General features: G+C 41.1%; 1 protein-coding gene and 1 pseudogene across 2 annotated transcripts in view; both read right to left on the reverse strand.

The window, feature by feature from the left end:
* Positions 1-29: 29 nt before the first annotated feature.
* LOC309617784 (SKA complex subunit 1 pseudogene) lies at positions 30-3001 on the reverse strand (annotated as a pseudogene). Its single transcript has one exon. The product of its transcript is annotated as an SKA complex subunit 1 pseudogene (transcript).
* Positions 3002-3091: 90 nt separating this feature from the next.
* Positions 3092-27968, reverse strand: part of LOC309619358 (ATP-binding cassette sub-family A member 6-like) — a 32911-nt gene continuing 8034 nt past the window's right edge. Inside the window, 21 exon segments of the mRNA XM_082374464.1 lie at positions 3092-6857; positions 8029-8084; positions 8989-9068; positions 11249-11389; positions 11582-11661; positions 11664-11703; positions 12238-12364; positions 12656-12914; positions 13113-13152; positions 13851-14062; positions 14389-14517; positions 15176-15293; positions 16000-16091; positions 17765-18308; positions 21788-21936; positions 22124-22363; positions 24220-24328; positions 24898-24914; positions 24919-25059; positions 27085-27188; positions 27538-27724. Coding sequence (XP_082230590.1) covers positions 6711-6857; positions 8029-8084; positions 8989-9068; positions 11249-11389; positions 11582-11661; positions 11664-11703; positions 12238-12364; positions 12656-12914; positions 13113-13152; positions 13851-14062; positions 14389-14517; positions 15176-15293; positions 16000-16091; positions 17765-18308; positions 21788-21936; positions 22124-22363; positions 24220-24328; positions 24898-24914; positions 24919-25059; positions 27085-27188; positions 27538-27724 — 3012 coding nt within the window. The 3' untranslated portion in view covers positions 3092-6710.

Raw genomic sequence — 27968 nt, forward strand, 5'->3', positions numbered from 1 at the left:
AATTCCAAAGTGCCTGGGTATCCTTGACCTTAACTTTTTTTTTTTTTTTTTAACATAACTTTTTTTTTTAATTATTAGCACGTTTTAAATGATTATTTATTTATTTATTTATTTATTTATGGCTGTGTTGGGTCTTCGTTTCTGTGCGAGGGCTTCCTCTAGCTGCGGCAAGTGGGGGCCACTCTTCATCGCGGTGCGCGGGCCTCTCACTACCGCAGCCTCTCTTGTTGCGGAGCACAGGCCCCAGACGCGCAGGCTCAGCAGTTGTGGCTCACGGGCCCAGTTGCTCCGCGGCATGTGGGATCCTCCCAGACCAGGGCTCGAACCCGTGTCCCCTGCATTAGCAGGCAGACCCTCAACCACTGCGCCACCAGGGAAGCCCTGACCTTAACTTTTTGATCTTTTTCTTCCAGTACTACCACCGTACTCATCTTACTGAAGTCTGCGGCATTGCCCACTAAGCACAAAAACTACACATGAACATTTCTAGCTGCATCATGTGCCTAGCACAGAGGCTCATAGGGTAGGTGGTTAAATATATGGTGAAATGAAGTAAATTTTAAAATATATCTGCTTCATCAGAAAGTATTTTATTTTTATAAGAAACAGGAAAAAAATCTTAAAAATTGTATAAAAAAGGAAATTATAGGAACAGCCTCTAAACTCTATTGCTGATCAGTTCAAAAGCTCACAAGGGCTTTAGGTTATAACATAATAGGTAAGTCCCCCCTACCCCCCTCAGATCTCTGATAGCCTCTTTCAGTGTCATAAAATATTCACTATCAGATGAAACCTCTTGTCAGTTTTCAAAGCTGTGAAGTCCTGTATGTCAGCTTCCACTATAAAATAATGACCTTTGGTATCCTTTCTTTATCAGTAAATCTGTGATAGAGATTTCTGGCCACAGAACTCATAGACTTTGTTGGTTGATGTAGGCTCTTATATTTACTAACTACTGCCTTGTTGATTTCTTTACTAACAGCATTAATTTGATAATAGGATAAGCGAGATTTCATATATGAAGGAATACCACTGCAGAAGATATCAATGGCATTCTTTAACATGGTATTCACAGTACTCCTTTGTTCTTTGGGGAACTTCTTTGTGAGTGTAGATTCTTCCATTTTGGTTCTTCTGTGTCAAGATCATGTCCCTAATAAAGCTTTAGGTTACTCTTACTTGAGGCAAACAGGGAGGACTCTTTTCTTTGAGATGTTCCACATCTTTATAATCTTCTGCAAGAGATTCATAGTGGTCCTTGAGTGAACTGTTAGTTTTTCATACTGAATTTCCAATTCTAATTTATTTAGAAGTTCATTTGCTACAATGATCTCATCTCCATATTATTTCATATAGTCTTTAAGGTAGGTTCTTGGCTACAGTTTCTTAATGATAGTTTTTTTTAAAAATATTGCCAATCTTATCATTAATATGGGAGCATAATTGTTTCAGATCTGAGGTCATCCTTTACGCCTCTCATAAAGTCTAGTAGCAAAGGCCAATGTTATTTTTTTTAAAAACATTTTTCCTTTTTGTTTTTCCTTTCTTCCTTTTTTCGGAGGTTGGTAAGCTAACCCCTCTCTTTGCCTTCCCCTCCCTTTCTCTCTGTAAAATGAGTAGATACAAGATTCCTCAAAATAGAATTAAATTGCACTTCACTTAAATTGCAACCACAGCCTGGGGATGGCTTTAGCTGAGTATCCAAAGTCCTTCCTAGTATTTTTTTTTCACTCCATGTGATCCCCAAGCTGGCTCTGAGGAGGGAAGAATACAACAATACGGTGGTCCCTGGTAGAACGAGCATTTTCTTCCTCAGACTAACCTCTGCCATCTCTTCAGTGCTAGATGAGACTTTCCTTTAGCTTGATCGTGCTTCCAGGACTCCCCCCACCGAGGAGGGAGAACAGAATAGGGGCTTTCAAATTCTGCTTCACTTTTTATTGATCACCTTGCTCATCCATTGGAGAAGTGTGTGTGTGTTGACTCCTGGTATCTTCCTTTTAGTTCAGTAAATGATGTTTGGGTTGCTAACAAAATTATCTGGGGGTTATAATGAGAGTCTGGGACCTTTTGTAGTCCCATTATAGATGTATATTTCTGCCATCTTTTTTGGGTTTTTTTGTTTTTTTCATTTTAGTAAATAGAGTAAGGGTACTCTGGAAATGGGCACTTGACTGGTACTGATGTCCAACAGTCTCTAACTCCTTCCTTTCTTGGGAGATTCCTGCTTTAGAGGAGCTGACTTTCACGTGGAGTCAGGAACCTGGTTGCAGTGTACCGGGAAACTCCTCGGAGATTCCAGTGTTGAAAGCCTAGGCACGTACACAACCTCTGACCCGGGCATTCCAGGAGTGTACTCCAAGTGAGTAGGTAGATGATTGCCAAAGACCTACGTACAACATTCTTAGTTGCAGCATTGTTTACAGAAGGGATGTTTAGAAAGAACCTACATTATCTTTCAATCAATTTTCAACTAAAAAATTTTGGGTACATCCAAACACTGAAATAATACACAAGCATCACAAAAAATGACATAGATATATAATCAGCTGGTAAGGTGTGATGTTCACAGTATGCTGTTAAATAAGACAGTTACGAAACAGTAGATATGCTATTATCCTGCGTGTACAGGATAGAAAAATGTATTAGCTAAGCAAGAGAATTTTCATACTTTAGACCGGTTTACTTTGTATGATGTTTTACAGCAATCATGCATTATGTCAGAATTATTTTAAATTATATTTTTAAAACTCAAAAGGATTAAATTTGCCATTGTAACTATTTTTAAGTGTACAATTCAGTGACATTAATTACATTCCCAATATTGTGCAACCATCATCGCTATCTGGTTCCAAAACTTTTTCATTATCCAAAACAGGAAATCTGTTGACTATTAAGCAATAACTCCCCATTCTCCCCTCCCCCAGCCCATTATAGCCTCTATTGTTCTTTCCACTTCCATGAATTTGCCTATTCTAGATATTTCATAGAAGTGTCCCTATTCAGACAACACCTGTGTGTAGTTTATTTCAAGAAAATCATGTTATATGTATATTTACAACAATTTTTAAAAATCGAATAGATTGAGACATTGAGAATTTCTGGGCAATAAATGCCCATTGGTTTTATTTGTCACCGTGAGTATTTTTAATCCAATCCAGAGCCATCCCGCTAGGTCTTCCGAGGCACTGGCTTCTGTATTCGTCCCATCTGCATCCTGCACTGCTGTGCTTCAAACACCCGCATGTTGCAGGCATTCGGGCATCAGGAACTGCCTTCGGGCTCTGCTTCCAGCCCGGCATTCTCACTGCTGCTTCTCACTCCTTTCAGGGTGGCTTCTGCATCAGTTGGTTCTCCTGCCACGTCGGGAACAAACCACATTTTGCAAAGATCTTGTTGTTTGCCTGAGCTCCTGTTCCTCCTAGGTGCTCCACGGATCGCTTTCAGGCTGACTTTTTTCCCAGCTTCATTGTAAGTTTTAAGGTATACAAAGTGTTGATCTGATACACTCCTATATGGCAGAATGATTACTGTGTGTTAGCTGACACCTCCACCACGTCACGTAACCATTTCTTCTCTGTGGTGAGAAGATTTAGGATCTACTCTCCTAGCAACTTTCAAGTATATAACACAGTACTGTTAACTATGATCATTGTGCTGTATATTACATCCCCAGAACTATTCATCCTATAACTTGAAGTGTATACCTCTTGGCCAATATCTCCACATTTCTCCCACCCCCTGGAAACCAGCACTCTACTCTGTTTCTCTGAGTTCAGCTTTTTTCGACTCTACATTTAAGTGAGATCATGCAGTTTTTGTCTGTCTCTCTCTGACTTATTTCACTTAGGATAATGCCCTCAAGGTCCATCTATGTTGTCACAAATGGCAGGATTTCCTGCTTTTTCGTGGTTGAAAAATATTCCTGTGTAAGTGAGTATGTGTGCATGTGTGTGTGTGTGTGCATGACCTTCTTTATCCATTCACTTGCCAAAGGACGCTTAGGTGGTTTCCACATCTTGGCTATTGTGAATAATGCTGCAGTGAACGTGGAAGGGCAGATATCTCTTCAATATCCTGTTTTCAGTTTCTTTGGATATATATCCCCTAGTAGGGTTGCCGGATCATATGATTATTCTGTTTTTAACTTTTTAAGCAACCTCCATACTGTTTTCCACAGTGGCTGCACCAATTTACACTCCCACCAGCAGTGCACAAGTGTTCCCTTCTCTCCACATCCTAGCCAAAACTTGTTACCTCTTGTCTTTCTGATGATATAGGCTGACTTTTTCAGTTGGGATTCCTGGACCACATGGATAGTATAAATCCTTGCCCTGCTGCTTAAGCATAGCTCAGACTTTTCTTTTTTACAGCCGGTGTCTGGAACAGCTTCTCCAGGCGGTAGGCACTGCCTCTCATATCCCCTGTCCCAGCCTGGGCAGCCTTTCGTAGAAGCTGGTTTCATGCAGCACTCATTGTTCTAAGTCCTCAACGCTAAACCACGGCTCCTCACGTGGGCACACAAATCCCAGCCTCACGCTTAGTGGTTGATATCCAGGTACAACACAATACTGGGCCACCGCAACACAAGCTGAAGCTTTTTGCTCTCATGGTATTAAAGTGGCTTTGTCTTATCTTACCCGGAATTTCATGCATTTGCAATGGGAGGAAGGTCTGTGAGAAAGGCTAAAATTCTATGTAGGATTTAAACTCCACATGGGTTTTATTGAATATGACAAGCATGGTGCTTCCCAGCTGCACAGCTGCTTCATGGGGACCTGCCCTCCTGACGGATGAGGCCAGGGTTGTTCTTAATGGAAGGCTGACCGTCATTTGTATCATGGGCCCAAGACCACAGCGCGTTTAGCCTCTATGTTGTTCGTTGTAAAAATCTCAGTTCAAATAGAGGCAAAGGCAGTCATAAACTTTGGCTCTCTGGGATTTGAACTGGGAAATGTAGAGGAAGATTAAAGATGCCCGGAGAGAGGCAAGGAGGTGGGAGGGACAAAGGAGGCCATGGGGTAAGTTAATACTCGAAGTAAACAAAAACTTTAAGTAAGCCGGAGGAGGAGGCTGAGAAAAGACGTACTGAGCAATGCATGCCGTAGCCAGTGAACTGGGAGAAGAAGTAAGCCTGTCACAAAGCACAGCCTGGGCTGAGGCCACCAGTGAGGTTTCACAAAGTCCGGGTCATGGACATTCCTGGTGCATCTTGAATCTACAAGGACCTTCAAGCTGGCTCTTTCAGTCCTGTTCTTATTCTTAGATACGCCTGGGATTACAACAAGCCCCTCCTTCCCTGAGTTAACATGTGTGAGTCTATTCCTTGCAACCGGAGACACCCTGGGAGCCCAGAAAATACTACCAGGAATAGAGATTTGTGAAATATGAAATCACCAAGAATGTGGAGATTTTGTCATTAGTTAAGACATAATGGCTGAAAGCACTGAGAATGTTCTACCTATTCCAAAACTGTGTCTTCTTGGTAGTCATACCATGACTTCTTTGTGGCCATGGGCAAAAGCTGCAAAGCGACAATTTTAAGGGTGTAAGGAAAGAAGCCGAGCAGAGTTACGTGCTTTTCATCTACAGCAGTGGGAAATTTACAAAGTTAAAGTCCAGGGTGCCCCACTCAAAGCAGCTAAAGGAATCTGTTAAAGGAAGTGCTTTTATCCGGCAGCCGACGGTGTTCACTGGCAAATAGCTGCCATCAGAAGAAATCACGAAACCTGCTGCACCTTTCTTGGCCATTTCCTGTTTGAAATGGAATGAGAACATTTGCGGAGAGTGGAAGGTGTTACTTTTCACTGAGCTCCTCATTTTAACCACTTACAAGAATCCATCACAAGTATGAAGCAAATCCTCCCCCTGGTGTCCTCCCACCCACCTCTGCCCCCATCCACATTAATCTGTGTTAATGTGGAGTTAATTGTAAATGCTAAACGTTTTATTTTCATTTCTGTTCATTGATGTTCTCGGTATATGACTTTGTCCCGTATTTCAAGGGCTACTAAGGACAATGTCTTCGCTCTTTGTATCTTCAAGGACATATTCTATCCATGAGAAAACATACAATGTATATGAAATAATATGTGGTTTGAAATATAAGTCAAATTTTTATGCACATTTTAAGCATTCTTACAAATTAGGAGGACTTGCGTTTTTAACATGGAAGGTGTTGGGACTTCCCTGGTAGAGGAGTGGTTAAGAATCCGCCTGCCAATGCAGGGGACACGGGTTTGAGCCCTGGTCCGGGAAGATCCCACATGCCGCGGAGCAACTAAGCCCGTGCGCCGCAACTACTGAGCCTGCGCTCTAGAGCCCGCGAGCCACAACTACTGAGCCCGTGAGCCACAACGACTGAGCCCATGTGCCACAACTACTGAAGCCTGTGTGCCTAGAGCCCGTGCTCTGCAACAAGAGAAGCCACCGCAATGAAAAGCCAGCACCTCAACGACGAGTAGCCCCTGCTCGCCACAACCAGAGAAAGCCCACGCACAGCAGCAAAGACCCAACACAGCCAAAAACAAACAAACAAATAAATAAATAATAAAGTATTAAAAAAGACAAGTGGAAGGTGTTACTTTTCACTGAGCTCCTCTTTTTGACTGACGGTGATAATCCATCACAACTATGAAACAAACCCTCTCCCTGATACCTGTGGAAAGAGTCATTTGTAAGAATCAAGGTTAAGGGGCCAAGTCTTACCTTTAAATCAATGCCAAGGTGGAGGTAAAGGAACTGACCACAGAGCAGATAACAGAGTTCAGCTGATGAGCAAAGTCAGAGCCAAGAACGAGCCTGAGATGAAAAGTTCCTGGGGGGATTGAGAAGCTTAGGATGGACACTGAATTTTTCTATGGGTCAGAGAACAAAGTTAGCAAAACTTCATAGAGCAGCGAGCCAATAGTTGATATCCGAGCTACTTACCCTAAGACTATAACAAAGAAGACATCGGAGAGGCTCATCACCGCTTTGTTTATAAGGGATAAATGTGCATGTAACCAAGTGTCAGGCAACAGTAAAAAGGTGAAGCAAAAACCACAGTAGTGCATCAGAGGAACACCACGGAGCTGTCACAGAACACCAAAGGGCTGTGATGACAAGGGAAATGTTCATGAGCGATTAAGTGAAAAAGTGTAAAAAACTACTGTGCTCACTGATGTCAACTTTGAAAAAGTACTCACAAAAAGCACCTTGAATATAGGTCAGCCAAAATATTTACTGTGGTGTTTTACTACAGATTACTGCTATCTTCATCCGTATAATTTCTATATATCCTGAAATTAGCAAAGATCTGTTTTACCATCAGAATACAGAATAATTGTATCTAAAGGTTACACTGTGTAATTTCATCTATCAGCTCATTCGATCTTCTGTGACAGTCCGTGTCACATTAAGTTGGTCTTTAAGCAAATCATGCTTTAAAAAGATGACATACTTAAAGTTGAGGTTTAAAAAAGCCTACAGTGTTTTATTTGTAAAATGTGCTCGGCGGTCAGTCTTACTGATGATAACAAAAAAACCTGTCTAACATTATGCGATTTTTGAATGAATGTTAAGCACAAAATAGGCCTATATTAGTGATTAATATAATGTCTGGTTACGTTAATTTTGTCTGCTACCTTTTCCTATCTTTGCCTCTTCCCTCCATTCTAAAATTTAAAAAACCACTTAAAACCTTAATCACTATGGGATGTTTAAACTACTGAATGTTTTGTTCATTGCAGTAATAACGAAAGATTTTTCTAGAATTATGGGAACTAAGAATGTAGTAAGACCTAAAATCTAGTATTAGGAGATTCAGGGTCTTAAGGCTCTTCCTGCAGGAGGAGTTTCCATCTAACTCTTGTGTCAACTTCATCATCAAAACTTCCCAGCTATTGCTCTTTGGAGAGTTCTAAGAACACCTAAGCAGGAGAAAATAAATAAGGAAACGAAAATGTCAAGGTGTCTCCGAAAGATGGATGCACCCAGAGGTTCACACAAAGTTTACCTGGATTGATGCTCTCTGGTTTAAAAACTCACCTGTTCCAAAGTAGCCTGAGAGAGGCTGTATTCTTCCAGGTCAAAGGTCCGTTTCACTGCATTTAATGGGACTGACATTAGTGGCTCACAAATTTTTCACCAAAAGTATTCTCAAAGTAGGCAACATAAACAGCAACTTCAAATCCATGAGGTACTTTAAGATATAGGCCAAGTAATTAAATTTTCTTGAAGGATAAATTAGAGTGCTGATACGGATAATCAAAAGATAGCAATGCATTCATGTATAAATGACCTGTAAACTTTCTCGTTAAGGAGTACCTTGTGTCCTATTTAGCCTTTTGATTCTCTGCACGTGTATGTTCTGGACTCCAGATCAATTGTTGGGTATTGCTTTAGTCTACATTTATAAAACCACGGAGTATATACTCCACGCTGGTCCCCTTTTAATGAATCCCATGCTTCTTACATGTCAAGACCTCATAAGTATCTAGTGTGCGCTCTAGTCAATGCCTCTGGAACTAGTTCAGAAGCCCCTCGTCAATCCTGACTTCTCGTCCCTCTGTATTTTCCATGCAGTTCCAGCACTCATATAAACACATGGATCAATGGGGTAAAAGAGAGCACTGACAGATTGAGGCCATGGTCCACAGTCTTGCTCCTTGAGCCTCTGGCTTTGACAAACATGGAGATGCCAGAGGCTCACCTTGGTGTTCTTTGGGCTATCGCGCTGATAATCATGCTCCACCAGTATGCGGTGGAAGCAGGACAGAATATTCTGACTTATTTGCTGCTGCGTTTCCTCATTAGCAGAGGGAAATCAGTTAGAGGAAAGCCAAGTCAAGGGGCACCAATACATTCCCTTCAAAATTTTTAAGACTATTCCAGTGGAAATTTTCCAAGGTTTGATTGATGATATACGTTTTCTACTTGAAGTTATCTAATACGTATCCCATGTGAAAATAGGCACCATACGTGAAGTCTTAATATGTCTAAACTTACCTGCCTCTAATTTGGAAAAGGCCTGAGATAGAGGGTGAACATTCTCCACAGGTAATTTATATGCCATCACGGAGGAATACCTGGGAGGAGGAGAGAGTGAGGGTTACTGTGCTTTAATGTTACAACATTGGAAAGAACTTGACAGCGAAAATAACCAAAGAAGTTTTCAAAAAGTTTCCTTTAGGGACTTCCCTGGAGGTCCAGTGGCTAAGACTCCGCGGTCCCGATGCAGGGGGCCCGAGTTCGATCCCCGGTCAGGGACCTAGATCCCACATGCTTCAACTAAGAGTTCGCCTGCTGCAACTGAAGATCCCGAACGTCAATACGAAGATCCTACATGCTGCAACTAAGACCCAGCACAGCCAAATAAATAAAAAAGTTTCCTTTAAATAAAAAGGTAAATAGTTTAAATCTGATAAAGCATGAATCTGAGCCAAAATATTTGTCTTTAGCCATAAAAATTTGATTACAACAAAAATCTGGTTGTCCCAAATTTAATGTTCAAGATAAATTCTTAAAAATAGCTCTGATAATCTTTCTTACTCAGCCTGTGGTATCTTTCTTTTGTGTTATAGTTCTTACTCTCAAAAGCCAGTCTTTCCGTGCTCCCTGGGACAGTTTTATCAAATTATTTTCTCTGCATTTAATTTTCAATTTCTTATACAAGAATTAAAACCTGTCGAACTCTCTCCCATTAAAAAAATTCTTTCTTGACCTCTAGCCCTCCCCACTCCAAATAAGCTCATCCAGGACCTCCATGTTGCACAATTCAATGAACATTCTTTGGTCCTTATTTTTTAGACTTCTCAAAAGAATTAAATAAAATTGTACACACCCTCCTTAAAACTCTCTCTCTTCGTCTCTCTCTCTCTCAGAGCTTCTTTCATAATTTTCCTTCTAACTCTCTAGACCAGCTCTGTTTAATATGTTAGCTACTAGCTACACATGGTGATTTACATCTAAACTAGCTAAAATAAATAAAATTTAAAATCTGAAGTGCTCAGTAGCCACATGTGGGTATTGGCTGCCACACTGGACAGCACAGATACACGACATTTCCATCATCGCAGAAATTCTCTTGTTCAGGGCTGTTCCAGACATGCTTTGCACACTTTGGTATTTCTCCTTATGGCTGCTGCTGAGGTGGTGGCAGTTTCCCCCTCAATCCACTCTCAATACTGAGAGTTCCTGGGATCCATGCGAGACCCTCTCCCCTTTCCATCTCTTCTTGACCTCATCCATTCTCCTAGCTGAATGGGCTTATATCTGTATGTTAAAAATGCCCCACTTTATTGACAGACCTGATCTCTCAATGACCTTTCCCTTCTCTTCTGAGCTATAGGCCTACATCTTTGTATATTGGCATCTCCATTTGGATATCTCTTTATACATCATGGATATAAGCTTTCTTTCCATCCTAAGCACACAGAGCTCATTCTTGACTTAGATTCTTTACACGTGACGTTTTCTCAAAGGAGTGACTCTTATCCCCATTCTTCGACTGGCCAAACCCTGCTCAGTCTTAAAGTCCTACCTTAATGTCATTTCCTCATTTGCATCTTCATTTGCTTAACACCCTTGCCTCAAAAAGAAAGCAAGCACCAGAAGAACCTTGTCTATTTACTGACTACTCTATACACAGTCTCCAGCACATGGTAGGTGCTCGATAAATATTGTTTTCAAAAATGAGTAGAAGTAGTATATAAGAAAACTGTACATCTTTCAATTAAATTCAACCTTATTCTGCTATTCACGTGGATTTGGTTATCCTTACTTGTAACTCATAGCTGACCTCATACAACTTTAAAGGAACCATTGGGAGGATCAAATGATTTATAATCAATTAATTTAGGATAGAGTCAATCTTTCTGAAGCACGCGAGGCTGTTTGAACTCTTGGTGCAATTTTATATTTGATAAAATGCTATAGGCTGATACAGAATTTTCATTGTCTATTTAAAACACCATTAAATTGATGGTTATATTTGTTTGTACTTCCTAACTCTGTCATTCCACCATTTACACACACACACACACACACACACACACATACTCCATCCACCTATTCTCAGTATGAAACACTCACTGAAAATAACTTTTCAATTGCTGTCTTTCTTCTGTACTTCCTAGTGACCCCCAAACAACTTGTTTTGTAATAAACAAGCAGCTGAGGCTTTCTTCCTGTCTGGACCAGTGTAAGACTAAGCTGTGCGTGCCGGAAGGTCCTTATACCTGCCACCCAAGCCAAAAGCATCCCTCTCCTTTCCTGCCGAGCAGCCTGTGGAAAAAGCTTCAGAATCTCTGTGTGGAGAGGCCCCACCTGGGTGAGTTCCTTTACTTTTACTTCTAGGAAATAATCTTTACCAAACTTGCTTTTCAGATGTTGAATGGAACCAATACAACTAGTCCAGGGAAGAGAAAGAAGAGCTGAAAGAAAAAAATATGTGTCTCTTCATTTCTCCCTCAATCGCAGGTGCAGAGGAAGGTGTCTGATCACAGATGAAGGAGCTAAGAAGCACCAGCTGTTCACAGCGAACAGACTCTCTCTCTGCGGGAACTTGGGGGTCGAGCGCCGGCTCTGGACGGGCACCCGCCTCAGCCTTCCGGATACCATGACGGCCACGCAGTCCCACACGGCCGTGGCCTCGGCCGCGTAGTGGGTGGTCAGGAGGGCGTCCCCCTCTCGGTGTTTTTAACAATGGCCTGAATCGCCAGCCTGAAGATGAAGTAAGGGATTGTTTGAAAGTAGTTTGGGAAGAATAGATGAATGGGAATGAAAATGAAGCCTAAACAGAAAATGTTCGATTTGGTTACAGGAAAAAAGAAACCTTTGCTCTAGAGGGAAAGAAGAAAAATTGTACCACATTACGTAATTATACCACCACATCAATAGGCTTCACGGAATGAAAAGTAGACGCCTGAAAATTGAGTAAAATAGTGTTTGTTTAAAAAATAAAGTCGAAGTACAGAGAAACACCACATTGTAGGATTTTCAATAACTGAAAAGTAAAGCAGAAGACGAAAGAGGCGGGGGAAGCGCAGCAAGAGAAAGAAAATTCAATCGAATACATTCAAGAGTCCGTGTGATTCTTGAAATGTCTACTTTTCCTCCCCTGAGGAATTCTGAATACGGTATCAACTTTCACTGAATCGAGTAAGAGAGGGCGTGGGCCTCAGAGGTTAACGGAGCAAGAGTAAACACTAAAGGAGCCATCACTGTAGACTTACGCTATTGACTCGGACACTTCACCACACGTGCAGCGGCCCCTCGGGGTCCTTCCCTGTGGATGGCTCGTCCTGAAGCACCACCGCTGGGCTCTCCAGGACGCTCAGCGCGAAGCACAGCTGCAACGAGAGGAACCGCGTCTGGCAGCGCCCTGGGGGTGCGGAGAGGACCCCGAGCCCCGCCCTACCTGTCTCTTCACTCCCTCGGAAAGGCCTTGCGGGGAGCTTCAGCTAGCCCTGCGGCTTCAGTGCGTCCACCAACCTGCAGGAAACACTGATACGTCCCTACCTAAAACACTGTACGTAACCCTAGCATTTTCAATCTGAAAAGAGTACACTAAGCCCCATTCACATTGTCCCAAATAATAAATCTCATGATTTGGTTCTTATTCAGATTTTCAACCACTTTATTTGCATGAAAAGTAAAGACATTGTTCATCAGCTCCTTTCCACATTTAATGAGCGAGTGCTATATCCTCCCTTCCTCCAGCTACAAATAGCGTGAAGGAGGCTCCGCTCTGCACCTTGAAATACTAAGAGCAGCATCCTCTCGCCCAGTCCTTTCACTGCCGAATACAACTCCCGGTGTTCTTTGACCGTAAGGTGGGGCCACAAGGAGTTCTCCTGGGGACAGCACCCCAAACACCTGACGACATCATCTTCCTGTTGCTTCCGAGGTGTTCTGCTGCCATTGAAAACCACCTACATCGAACACTGAATGCCAGATTCACATCTGGCTTTCACTCCAATCCTCCTCCTCCTTCTAAAGGAGATAAAAATGGCCACTCGGCTGCAATCTTTTTTGAGCATGCAAGAGATATTTTATAAATTCTTTCATCTGTTTATTCTTATTTTAAAAAAAATCATTTGATGCTGGAGAGGGTGTGGAGAAAAGGGAACCCTCCCGCACTGTTTGTGGGGATGCAAGTTGGTGCAGCCACTGTGGAAAACAGTTTGGAGGTTCCTCAGAAAACTAAAAATAGAACGACCATATGATCCAGCAATCCCACTCCTGGGCGTATATCTGGAGAAAACTCTAATTCAAAAAGATACATGTATCCCAGTGTTCACTGCAGCACTATTTACAATAGCCAGGTCATGGAAGCAGCCTAAATGTCCATTGACAGCTGAATGGATAAAGAAGGTGTGGCATATTTATACAAAGGAATATTACTCAGCCATAAAAAGAATGAACTAATGCTATCTGCAGCAACATGGATGGACCTAGAGATTCTCATACTGAGTGCAGTCAGACAGAGAAAGATAAATATCGTATGATACTGCTTATATGTGGAATCTACAAAAAGGCTACAAATGAACTTATCTACAAAATAGAAACAGACTCATAGACATAGAGAACAGACATGTAGCTGCCAAGGGGTACCGGGGCATGGAGCGGGGTGGGCTGGGAGTTTGGGGTTGGTAGATGCAAACTATTACATTTAGGATGGATAAACAACAAGGTCCTACTGTAGAGCACAGGGAACTATATCCAGCCTCCTGGGATAAACCATAATGGAGAAGAATATTTAAAAAAGAACGTCTGTAGGTGTAAAACTGAGTCACTGCTGTACAGCAGAGACCGGCACAACATTGTACATCAACTATACTTCAGTAAAAGAAAATCATTTGATTGACTGATGGGAACACTGATATCTAAGAGGACATCTCCCCTGGCCATGAGCTTGGCCCCCTCCCATGCCACGTACCACTACCACTCCCGCAGTTGGCTTTGTGTCTCCAGTTATCATTTCAATAGATGTACTTTTCCCAGCTCCACTGTGTGCCAGCAAGCCCAACGCTTCACGTGGGGAAAGGTTCCCCATCACTATTTGTACTGTAGAGGTCAACTAACCTAAAATCACTTAGCTCAGGAACGTTTTGAAACAAAATAACATTTCAAACTGCACCTTCGTCATTTTCTATATTACAACATTAATGGAAAGACTTTGGATTTACACCAGAAGAATTTGGTCTTCTGGATCCAAAATCGGTTGGTTTTCTTGCCATTTGATTTGAGACAGGATTTGGAAGTAAAAACGTTTCTCTGCTGACAATGTCAAGTGGTTTTCTAATCACATGTTAACCAAGATATATGAACAGACTCAAAGAATGGAAAATTATTTCCTTTATAGTCCTAAATAAAGAGAATAAAGAACATTCTAATAGAGGAAACGTTATCTAAACCTTTGTCAACACAGAAGGAAACATTCCAAACGGCTCTTTTCTTCTTTCTTGTTGAAAAGCAACTTTTCTTTTGCTCTTTATATTCCTTGTGTAAACAGCTTGCCATTATTACTGGTTTCTGAAAAACATGAGAAAGCATGATTTTCCTGTTAAATGTCACATATTTTGTGCACTCATGTTTTACCTTTCATTTCCTAGGCTATGAATTTAACCAGATTTTGTGCTAATAGTAATTCAGCCTCTTTTTTCAAATAAAAACCCAAGTGTATGTTTACGAACGAGAACTTCTTTGTCAACTCCTTCTAAAAGTAATTCCTAATCAAATATATTCCCTTTTTGTTATGCTAACCTTTCCTTTTGCATTAATTCCATGTCTAGCCCATTTCTTATTGATTTTCATACAGTGTAAATTCACTTGTTCTTTTTCATATACTATTTAGAGTTGTTGACATTACAATTTCAATATATTGCAAAATGAAATTGAAACTCTTGAAAAAGATGTGGGATTTTGTTAAAAGTTGATTTAAAAAAATCAGAATTCTTGAATTGTACTGATGAATGAGGATTAAAACCCACAAAGTAATGGAAGAAGAGAAAATTAAAAGAGTGATGACAGGATAAGTACTCCAAAAGATAATGATTTGAATATGACCTACACATGGAAGTATTACAGAAACAAAAGCAAGTTTTCACACTAAAAACCAACAGTTTATCCACTCTACAGGACAAGCTAACTATCCCATTACTTCATCAGGGGTTGAGTCACTTGTTTTCACCTCATGCAAGCTGGAAGTAGTGAGTCCACTTGCAGTTTTCACTCGTTCAGTTTGCACATCTTCACCTTCTTCTGGCTCTTCTGGATTTGGATAATTTTCGCTTCTTCTTGGAGAGATTCTACAGAGAAAATCAAATAACATTAAAATGAAATTTTGTCTGTACAGCAACTACCAAGAGAATGTTGCTTCAATTATTACATCATTATTCTTTGTTTTAAGAGAATACAAATGATTAATTTATTGCCTACAAGATTCCCCTTGACAGTAATAACCCACTCAAGTAGCCAAGTCCCATGAAATACTCTTTGACCATTTATTCTCTTTAAAACCTTTTATCCCATCGGTCAACCAGCTCTCTAAATTCTCTCAAATACAGACTTATCAGTCTTTTTAGTCTGTTTCCATCCAGAGCATCATCACACTACATCATAAATGATCACCATAACTGGCTTCTCTTGCCTTTTCAAAACATTTCACAACAAACTCATTTTTCATTACTGTGTCTTCTACTCAGAGACCCATACTTGCCATAAGCAGGAGAAAAACAAGCTTTGATGCTTAACCACTGCATATACAGCTCACAAGATAAATACGCAACTTGCCTAAAACCAGTTAAGATCCAAGACTTAGAAACTATGCATCACTGCATTCAGTGTAATCCTCACTTTTTTGTTTTTATTTTTGTTTTGTTTTTTCAGAATAACACTGTCCAGTGGGCTTAGCCAAGAGGTGGATAGTAAATCCATCCTAATAAAATGATGTTAAATGTACTGCTGTAAACATTAAATATTTAAATTATATTCAGATGTTAATGTTCTCCCAACCTGAAAACTGGATCTTTCCTCATTGTTTCTTTTCCATACTTCATTTCCAGACACCTTATAACAAAAAGGAAACTGAAACTCTGAAGGTATGGCTAAAGGCAAAGAAAAAAATAGAATTAGCGTCGTTATGGGACTCAGACTCCATGGGTAATATATGCCTTCTGCCATAGAAGATTTTATCATTTTCTTATAAATTTGATACAAATCTTATAAAATACTTCTCACATGGAGACATTTATTCAAACCAACCCATATATGTGCTGCCTACAAGAGACTCACTTCAGATCTAAAGACACACACAGACCGTAAGTAAGAGGATGGAAAAAGGTATTCCATGCAAATGGAAATGAAAAGGAAGCTGGGGTAGCACTACTTATATCAGACAAAATAGACTTTAAAACAAAGACTGTAATAGGAGACAAAGAAGGACATTACATCATGATAAACGGACTGATCCAATAAGAAGATATAACAATTGTAAATATATATGCACCCAACATAGGAGCACCTCAATACATAAAGTAAATATTAACAGACGTAAAAGGAGAAATTGACAGTGATACAATAATAGTTGGGGCGGGGGGAGACTTCCCTGGTGGCACAGTGGTTAAGACTCCGTCTGCCAATGCAGGGGACACGGGTTCGAGCCCTGGTCCGGGAAGATCCCACATGCCGCGGAGCAACTAAGCCCGTGCACCACAACTACTGAGCTTGAGTTCTAGAGCCCGCGAGCCACAACTATTGAGCCCGAGTGCTACAACTACTGAAGCCCATGTGCCTAGCCCGTGCTCCGCAACAAGAGAAGCCACTGCAATGAGAAGCCCATGCACCGCAACAAAGAGTAGACCACGCTCGCTGCAACTAGGGAAAGCCCGCTCGCTGCAACTAGGGAGAGCCTGCGCGCAGCAATGAAGACCCAACACAGCCAAAAATAAATTAATTAATTAATTAAAAAATAAATAAAAATAATAGTAGTGGAATTTAATGTCACACTTATATCAATGGACAGATCATCCAGGCAGAAAATCAATAAGGAAACACTGGTCTTAAATGACATATTAGACCAGATGGACGTAATAGATATGTGTAAAAAAATTCCATCCTAAAGCAGCAGAATACATTCTTTTCAAGTGCACATGGAACATTCTCAGAATAGAGCTCATGTCAGGCCAAAAAACTAAGCCTTGGTAAATTTAAGAAAATCGTATCAAGCATCTTTTCCAGCCACAACTCTATGAGACTAGAAATCAGCTATAAGAAAAAAATTGCAAAAAGCACAAACACGTGGAGGCTAAACAAAATGCTAGTAAACAACCAATGGGTCACTGAAGAAATCGAAGACAAGATGAAAAAATACCTGGAGAAAATCAAAACAACGAAAACAAAAACACAACGATCCAAAATCTATGGGACACAGCAAAACCAGTTCTAGGAGGTAAGGTGATAGGGATACAAGCTTACCTAAGGGAACAAGAAAACTCTCAAATAAAAAACTTAGTCGTACACCAAAAGGAGCTACAGAAAGCACAAACAAAACCCAAAATTAGTAGAAGGAGACAAATGATAAAGATCAGAGTAGAAATAAATGAAATAGAGACTGCTAAAAATAGAAAAAGATCAGTGAGAGTAAGAGCTGGTTCTTAGAACAGACAGATGAACTTGAGAACTCTCTAGCCAGACTCGTGAAGAAAACGTGAGTTCACAGCGGCAGAGCATGAGCATGCGGAGCTCCCCTGCCGCACAAACGCATCACAAACGCATCTACCTGGGGAGCGACTCTCACGCAAAACCACCTGGAAACCGGAAGAGGAACTCGCGTACAACCAGAGCTGCGGGGAGGACGTCCACACAGCGGAGCGGGACCGAGGACAGGCGTAGGGTCGGCACCTCCGCCCCGGAGGGCGAGGTAGGCGGAGAAGCTTCGCACCGGGGCCCGGGGCCCGGGGGGGCGAGCGGGGCAAGCCCCAGGCGGGGGTCCTCCGCAGAGGAGACAGGCCCCTCGGCTGCTGGGGGAACCGCAGGCACGGACGGAGGCGCGGGGACGCCTGACTCCGCTCCCGAGGAGCGCCGCGCGGGCCTGCGCACACCGGGGCCGAGGGGGCTTCGCGCCGGCAGCCGCCGCCTCCCCGCCGCCCTCACTCCCGCGGCCCCCGGCGCTCCACACCCCAGCTCGGCCAGCCGGGCCCTCGGACCGCCCCGCGGCTGCCGGCGCACAGCCAGCCGGGCGCCCGGGCGGCGCAGCAGCGCGCACTCCGGCGGGCAGGCGCGGACCCGGCAGCCGCAGCCCAGGGACGCCCCGGGCCCAGCCGCTCCACGGCCCAGCCTGGCCCCGGACCGGGGTGCGGGGTGCGGGGTGCGGGGTGCGGGGTGCGGGGGCAGGACGCAGCCCCGGGCCGCCTCCGAGCAGCGCCGCGGCCCACCTGCCCTCCGCGAGCGCGGGAGCCTCACCTGCCGCGGCGGGCCCGGCTCCGGGGCAGGGGGCGCGCCGAAGGGGAGCGGGGCCCGCCTGAGCCCACCCTCAGGCCTGCAGCCGCCGCGGCCGCGGGCAGACCCCTCCCCGGGCAGCGGGGCAAGAGCCGCCGAGCAGAGAGGAGGTCCCGCCTCACGTCCTGCGCCGGCAGAGCCCGTGACTCCAAGCACAGCCCCCGCGAAGGGGGCAGAGGCCCGGACACCCCAGGAAGACGCGGCTCGTGTCCGGGGCGAAAACAGCCCTCGCACCAGAGGCGCCGGGCACGCGGCCTACACGGGGACGCTCCCACGGCGAAACAGCCCTTCAGGACCCCAACAGGCCAGGGGCTCCCCTAAATTCATAGAGACACAGGAAGGCAGAGGAGCTACTCCCAATGAAAAGAGCAAGAGAAGTCGCCTGAAAGAACACATGATGAAACGGAGCTCCCCAGTCTGCCAGACCCTGGGTTCGAGAAGGTGGTAATAAAAGTGCTAACTGGATTAAGAACGATTCTCTATAGAAACAGAAACCTCTGTAACCAGGAACTAGAAACTATAAGGATGACGCAATCAAAAAATAGATAATTCAATTTCTGAGACAAAAAGCAATCTAGAAGCAATGAATAGCCAACTAAATGACACAGAGAAAGAATAAATGATCTGGAAGATAGAATAATGGAAATCACACAATCATGAACAGCAAGGAGTTTGTCTGTTGTGTTAGCCAGAGTTTTACATTTTAACGAATATCTGTCCCAATCAAACAACTGTATAACTTTAGCATTTATTAATGGTCAGTAAAAAATGACGACATATGGAACGTCTTTGCATATATTGACAAAATAGGAAGAACACACATTCAATATACAAACACCACAAACACGTGAAAGAATGCTCAACATCATTAATCATTAGAGAAATGCAAATCAAAACTACAATGAGATATCATCTCACACCAGTCAGAATGGCCATCATCAAAAAATCTAGAAACAATAAATGCTGGAGAGGGTGTGGAGAAAAGGGAACCCTCTTGCACTGTTGGTGGGAATGTAAATTGATACAGCCACTATGGAGAACAGTATGGAGGTTCCTTAAAAAACTAAAAATAGAGCTACCATACAACCCAGCAATCCCAGTACTGGGCATATACCCTGAGAAAACCATAATTCAAAAAGAGTCATGTACCAAAATGTTCATTGCAGCTCTGAAATAGCCAGGACATGGAAGCAACCTAAGTGTCCATCAACAGATGAATGGATAAAGATGTGGCACATATATACAATGGAATATTACTCAGCCATAAAAAGAAACGAAATTGAGTTATTTGTAGTGAGGTGGATGGACCTAGAGTCTGTCCTACAGAGTGAAGTAAGTCAGAAAGAGAAAAACAAATACCGTATGCTAACACATATATATGGAATCTAAGAAAAAAAAAAAAAGGTCATGAAGAACCTAGGGGCAAGACGGGAATAAAGACACAGACCTACTAGAGAATGGACTTGAGGACAAGGGGAGGGGAAGGGTAACCTGTGACAAAGTGAGAGAGTGGCATGAACATATATACACTACCAAATGTAAAATAGATAGCTAGTGGGAAGCAGCCGCATAGCACAGGGAGATCAGCTCGGTGCTTTGTGACCACCTAGAGGGGTGGGATAGGGAGGGTGGGAGGGAGGGAGACGCAAAAGGGAAGAGATATGGGAACATATGTATATGTATAACTGATTCACTTTGTTATAAAGCAGAAACTAACACCATTGTAAAGCAATTATACTCCAATAAAGATGTTAAAAAAATATATTATCAAACATATAAGGTAACAATCCACAGTAACTGTGAATCAGGAAGGGGAAAAACAACAGATTAAAACTATTTGAAGACTTTAGGTATTAGAATTGTCAAATAACAAATACTATTTTCAATTAAATGTATAAGTAAATTAAATGTGGAATTAAAGAACACAAGCTAGTAACAAAAGGCTGTGAGGAACAGGTCGGCATATTTGAAACAGAACCAAATAGAGCTTTGGAAAACAAAATCGAGGTTTTTAAAATCAGCCAAAGATTAAAGATAATTTAGACACAGCTGAATGGCTTTTGGTCATAAAGCCATTATTAGAATAAATAGGATCACTACGTAAAGTTTCCAGACTTAAACACACCCAATAACACAGTCTCAAAATATATAAAGCAAAATTAATTAAAGGGTGAAACTGACAATTCTACCTTTATATTGGGATGTATGAGGAAAAAAACCCCAATTAGATCAAGGACTAATTCCAATGGTGAAGGAGACATTACCTTGTTGTGACATTTAACCATTGTATCACAACCGCCAACAACATTGGCTCAAAATGATACGATTGGGAATACAGGGATGAGGCTTAGAAGGTAAGAAGCAGCTTAATAGCCTTTAGGATGTCTACTGCCATACTGAATTCTCCAACGGGTTGTATTTGTGACATTCCTATCCACACTAAATCCAACCTTCGAATAGTACCCACAATGACCAGCCAGTGTAACTCTAATAGCCTTAAAGAAGTAAGACCTTGGTCTCTTGACCCTAATCCCTCCAACCTGTCCCCATAACATACAGGAGAAAGAAAAGTCCAGAAGAAAGAGTAAAAGGGTAGAACTTGCTCCCCTTCTCACCGTTCGTGCTCAAACTAAGGGCCTGCCTGAAATGGAGCTGGAGAGAGAGAGTTTCATTGTTTATGAGATTAAAGTTACGGTTTGGACTTGACTGGACTTTTCTTAGTACTTAAAGCAAATCTTAAATAACAAAACGAGACTAGTTTAACATCCGAAATGGTCAGAAAGCTGTGGTAATCTGCTCAAGATGTCAACAAAGCTTGGAGAAGGGGATACAGCAGACTGTGCCTAAAGTAATAAATAATTTATTTCTTAATAAAACGTTTCCATGTTTATTTGTTTGCTTATGTTATTAGTCAATGTGGCCACCTATCACGATTTTTTTAAAATAAAGAGAATTATTCGGGAGGAAACCTCACTGAGTTGAGAAGCTTGGGCTCAGGTCTAATCCTTTTAAATTTTTTCCATTCTGTAAAAATGAGGGAATTGATCCAAACGATCTAGTCTTTCAGGTAGGACATGTCAGGATTCCTACAGATATTTTGCCTCTTTCCAAAGAAACAGAAGTGTAAAACAGAAACCTCAAAGAACAGATGGAAAATAGGAAAAAGAAAATGAACAAAAACCTGAAACCATGAACATAGTCCAACAATAACAGAAGTGCAAAAGAAGTAGTTCCATTCTCTTCTAGGTAAAGTATTTACACTTAACTTTGCATTTTTAGGAAGGAACTTTAAGAAAATTTAATATAAGTATGCATTTGTGTACACATCCAGATACTTAAAATAAGAAAGCCAAGAGACCAAAAGCCATTATTTTTTCTCCCCGTGGGAAAGAGAAATGAAATCACATATGTGAGGAGCATAAGACAAGCTGCACAGCCAGCTATGCAAACCACCTGAAAACAATAGGATTAACAGCAAGATTAGAGACGGTGGGTCATGTATGGGGCGGGGCAAGGAGAGAGTCAGGTCATAAAGCTGTCAAAGGCAATTTTCTTGCATATGCCTTGTGTTAAGGACAAAATGTTAATGAAAATGAACTTTTATTATTATATTTGGCCTGGAGGGAAAGTTATCACTTACCAGAGCAAACATGAGTCCTAATGAAACTGTGAATTCAGAAAACATGAAGCAGTAAATTAAATGTATCAAAAGAAGAATCCCGAAATAAAATGGAATGTCTCCCAGAGCCTGTCCACACCAGTAGGCTGAAGGAGAGAGGCCTGAAATCCATAACTGAGACTGAGCTTTTTGCTGATAAAGAAACAGAAGGGATACAGAAGAGGTTGAAATCTTGGGCAGAAAAGGTATTTTGTTTCCATGAAAATATTAATTTTTAGTAAATTTTAGAAACAGTAGCTGTAGCAGCAGCTACTTTTTTTTAGTCTTATGTTATTTTATATAGTGAATCCGACCTTCAGTAATTTTCTAGCCTGGGTTTAGGAAGCAGGCCACAGGAAACTAAGACACTAATTCTATCCCAAAGAAAATAGTGTCTCTGTGACCAGAAAATACCATCCTGCAAAGAATCTAATGTCCAATATGGGAAGGTATGGCCATTGGCTTAATAGGAAAAGTCTGACCTGTTTGTAAAAGCTGATTTACCCTTTGGTGTAGATAGATTAAAATGACTATATCATAAGTTTTTAAAACCCAATTTACAAAAGCATAGTTAAAAGTTTGGAAATGTGATATATCTTATACTTCATACTAAAAAATACAAATTCCCTTTGGAATTGTGGAATAACTACGCACAGTCAAAAAGTAGCACATTTTCATCTCGTATAATTGCCTTTAAAGCCAAGGTTAACTGTTTGCAGATGACATGATACTATACATAGAAAATCCTAAAGATGCCACCAGAAAACTACTAATCAATGAATTTGGTAAAGTAGCAGGATACAAAATTAATGCACATTTCTAATATGGAGGAGGTGAAGTAACAGCCCTATAGTACTATGTTTGAACTGTGTCAGTATGAATTCATAAGACATCTTTAATGTGTGTGTGTTATTCTATATATAAAATTTAGAATACACAGTTAGTCTCTGTCTGTCTGCTGAGAAGCCTAGAAACAATGACCAGTCTCACAGCAAAGAATATTTCATTCACACAATGGTCTTGAAATATTTTCCAACTATAAGAAGCTGGGGCATCTTGTCACACAAAATAGCAAGGAACCTATCAAAATAAAACAAATAAACCAACCAACCAAACAAACAAAAAAACTCAGAAACCAACCTGAAGTAGCTCCCTTTGGCCAAAGATGGAACAACTGGAGTTTCAATAAGAATAATTACAGTGGATTGAAACCTAATGTTTAAAACTTGTTCATCTTCCAAGGATTTTAGGGAAACAGTTAATTATCTTAAAAACTAATACAGGGAAAAATGGAGCAAAAAATTTGTTTTTAACCCTTGCTTTATCATTTTTTTCCCTATTCCACCCTCTTTTAAAAAATATTAGCCCCAATAGGAGCTAATCTTAATTCATGTATATTCAAACCAAATTCTCTCAATTGTTAAGGTTCATAGAACTGAAAGTACTAGAATTTCATATAAGAGAAATGTACAGCTGGAAAGGGATTATTATAAATAATTTTCATGATCTATTCACAATGTTTTATACAAGAAATTACTCTCAAGTTTCTTTGGGAGTACTGCATTCTTTGGGTTAAATATATTATAGCAAAATTTATGCCTGATCAGGAAGAATGTGGAAGAAGGTAAAACGTATAAGAATTTTATAAGAAATATATCACGGGACTTCCCTGGTGGTGCAGTGGATAAGAATCCGCCTGCCAACGCAGCGGACACGGGTTCGAGCCCTGGTCCGGGAAGATCCCACATGCCACGGAGCAACTAAGCCTGTGCGCCACAACTACTGAGACTGCACTCTAGAGCCCGTGAGCCACAACTACTGAGCCCGTGAGCCACAACTACTGAGCCCACGCACCTAGAGCCTGTGCTCTACAACAAGAGAAGCCACCGTAATGAGAAGCCCACGCACCACAACGAAGAGTAGCCCCCGCTCGCCGCAACTAGAGAAAGCCTGTGCACAGCAACAAAGACCCAACGCAACCAAAAATAAGTAAATAATAAATATATATATATATATATATATACACACACACACACACACACACACACACACAAAAGAAAGAAATATATCAGTTTTACCTTAATACCTAGGATGCCTGCATCTGGTAATGGGGTTCTCTTGGAAGTTAAATTGTCAAAGCCACACTTTTTATGCATATTGCTTATTTTTAAAATCTCTATTTCTTGTCTTTGAAGAGAAAGAGGGGTAAAGAGCATATTTACGCAAACAGCCTCCCCAGTAACTAATGCAATATTAACTGAATTTTTAAAATCTCTAGCCAGTGCAAACCCTGCTACCTTGGACAGTTCTGCATCAGGAAGACTTTCTGCTGCTAACTGATACACGCATCACATTTTCTTTCTCTTCAACTCAGGGAAGCATAAGCGCAATCCTTACTTACTTTCTACTGCTATTAAAATCTAATACAGGGACTTCCATGGTAGTCCAGTGGTTAAGACTCCACGCCTCCACTGCAGGGGGCACAGGTTCGATCCCTGGTCAGGGAGCTAAGATCCCACGTGCCACGTGGTGCAGCCAAAATAAACAAATAAATAAATAAATTTTTAAAAAATGAAATAAAATCTTAAACAAGTGAGGTCATTAAATTGAACGCATGCAAAAACAACTCGTGAATGCATCTCATTTCTTTATAACCCAATGAGTTTCCCAATGTATTAATGTATAATACACAGGTAACTTACCAGAAGGCCGACTCTGGGAGACCCATCACTGTCGTCTTAAACTTTGTTCATTCCTTTGTAATGTTTAATGATGTATACAAAAGGGGAGAAATAAACTACACACATAAAAATAAACCATTCATTTACAGTTTCTTCCTTAGAAATGAAAGGGGGTGTCCTCATATTTATTCCAATGACTGATGTCAACTCTTCCATCACAGAATGATTTGTTGTGACCTAAATTGGGATGTTAACAAACAAATGCATTATGTTAACTATAGAAGAAATACACAAGAAAACCATATTTTGTTTCTTTCCATTTTCATATAGAAGCATTTACATATTTCTATCAGCTTTTTAAAAATATGGTGAGATTCATAAAAAGGAATGAAATGGTGACATTTGCAGAGATGTGGATGGACCTAGAGATAGTCATACACAGTGAAATAAGTCAGAAAGAGAAAAACAAATATCATATAATATTGCTTACATGTGGAGTCTAGAAAAATGGTACAGATGAACTTATTTGCAAAGCAGAAATAGAGTCACAGATGTAGAGAACAAACTTATGGTTACCAAGGGGGGAAGGAGAGGTGGGACAAATTGGGAGGTTGGGATTGAAATATATCCACTACTATATATAAAATAGATAACTAACGAGAACCTACTGTATAGCACAGGGAGCTCTACTCAGTGCTCTGTGGTGACCTAAATGGGAAGGAAATCCAAAAAAGAGGGGATATATGTATACGTATAGCTGATTCACTTTGCTGTATAGCAGAAAGTAACACAACATTGTAAAGTAACTAGACTCCAATAAAAAATTAATTTAAAATGTTTAAAAAAATATTTAAATATGGTGTGTTAGATAGATAGATAGATAGATGATAGATAGATGATAGATAGATAGATAGATAGATAGATAGATAGATAGATGAGGCCGGAGGAATAAACTACTCTCACAGTTCAGGCAAGAGATGCTAATGTCTTGGACAAGTGCTGGTGGCAGAGTTGAAGAGAAGTACGTAGATTTGAGCTTAGAATTAACAGGGCTGGATGAGAGACGGGATGTGATGGGTGAAGCAGAGGAAGTGATCTCTGATAATTCCCCAGTTAAGTGCATGGCTTTGGCATTCACTGAGATAGAGAAAAAAAATTTTAAAGACTCAGTCACATTTAGAGAAAAACACCCACATTCAGTTTGGAACAGACTAGTTTGAATTGCTTATGGGGCATCAAAGTAAACAGTCAGCTACTTAGGACTACAGTAGAACAAACCTCGTCCACCACCCGTGTTTGCAGATAAAGTTTTATTGGAACCAGTCACAGACATTGGTTTATGGCTGCTTTCACATTACAACAGCAGAGCTGAGTATTTGCAACAGAGACCGTCTGGCGCCCAGAGCCTAGAATATTTGCTATCTGGTCCTTTACAGGAAAAGTTTGTTGGTAAACAAGTTGAAGCAGGGTTCTTGGAGTTACCAGCATGTAAACTGTAATTAAATTTATGTAAATGGATGACATTGTGTAGAGAAAGTATATAGGGTGGAGAAATCTGCCTTGGATAGAACCTTGTGGAACTGCAGATTGAAAGAGGTGGGAGTGTAACGATGGATAAGATTGCAAGAAGACTGAGAAGGAATGGCTAGAAAAGTGAAAGAAAGCCAGGTGAATGCTGATATTTAGTTAAAAGATCAAGTAAGACAAGGAAGGAAAATGTCACTTGTTGATTGACATGAGAGTTGTTACTGACCTCAGAAAAATTCACTTTGGTGGTATGGTGGGAATAGAAATTATAATGAGCTGAGTCGAGCCTTAAGTGAAAGCAACCCTTTCAAGAAGTGGAGATGTTACAGGGAAGGAGAGCATTTGCTTGAGGAGGAAACATGGATGAGAGAAGGTTTTGATAATAAGGCAAGAAACTGATAATTTTAAATACTGAAGAGAAGTATCTAGTTGAAAGGGGGAAATTGAAGAAAGATGACACAGAAGGGAAAATCCATTGTGCAACTTTCCTGATAATGTTGAAGGGATAATGTTTCCAGCCTCTGAACTGAGGAAAAGGGTGGGTGTAGAGAGTACGTCCATAGCTTGTCAGGGTTTGTGTTGGGAAGTTCGGGAGTGTTCCCACACTACAGGTTCTATTTCCTCTGAGAATGAGAGGCAAAGCGTCATCTCCTAAGAGTGTAGGGGTAGGGTGCAAGAGGAGGGAGAGACTACAAGTGAGGCAAAGGATACAGAAGATTTAAAATAGGCAGTTACTTCTATAATTGCAGCATTAATTGCGGTTTGAAAAGCCACAAACCCTCTTTGCCAGTATGTTGTCAATGAACAAAAAATGTCATCATGCACAGCCCAACAATGTTCTTTCAAGAGGAAGAAAAACATTCCCAGCATTATGCAGTGCAATCAATTAATGGAATTAAAACATTAACTTCGGCTGCAAAGTGAAACATCTGAACGTCTGCTCAAAGTCCACGGTTACACAACCTAGAGCATTCCTAAAGCGCGCTGCAAAACTGGAAGAAAGAAGAATATTGGTAAATGGCTGCCACAGTAGTGAGACTCATTCTGTAATAAAAACTTACCATGAAGTTCAGGAACAAAAAGTATATTACTTCTTTTCTTGATTTTATTAATGTTTCTATCAGTCATTCCCAATAGGGAATTCGATGAAGTAGCAAAAAAGACTGGAATCAATTCTCATGTAGTTACCTGAGTATTCAAAGTGTTCTCTCATAACTGGGATCCTATGTCCCCAACTAAACTTCGGCCAATATGAGTAAGTATCATTGAACACAATTCCCACCATTTCAGAGTAGTTTCTTGCAAGTACTATGTCCATGGTTTCTTCATCAGGAGCCCCAACGATTGTTCTTCCCGCCATGTGTAAAAAAAATATAATTAATCATATAAACTTATTACTAGAGGACACAAAACCAAGTTGCAATTGTTTAGGTTTCCCATAAAATTATTGGTGTTATATACTATCCCAAAGAGATGCCTCTAAGTGAAGGGCTGAAAGTCCTTCCTATTGTTTTAAGTTCAGTGTGAATACGTGAGAAGATGTGAATGATACACCACTGACCCGCAACCGTGGAGGTTTCAACTGCGCGGGTCCCCTTATACGTGCATTTTTTTCAAAA

This window comes from Balaenoptera borealis (genome assembly GCF_965194805.1).
Source record: "Balaenoptera borealis genome assembly, chromosome: 20".
In the NCBI taxonomy this organism is placed as follows: Eukaryota; Metazoa; Chordata; class Mammalia; order Artiodactyla; family Balaenopteridae; genus Balaenoptera; species Balaenoptera borealis.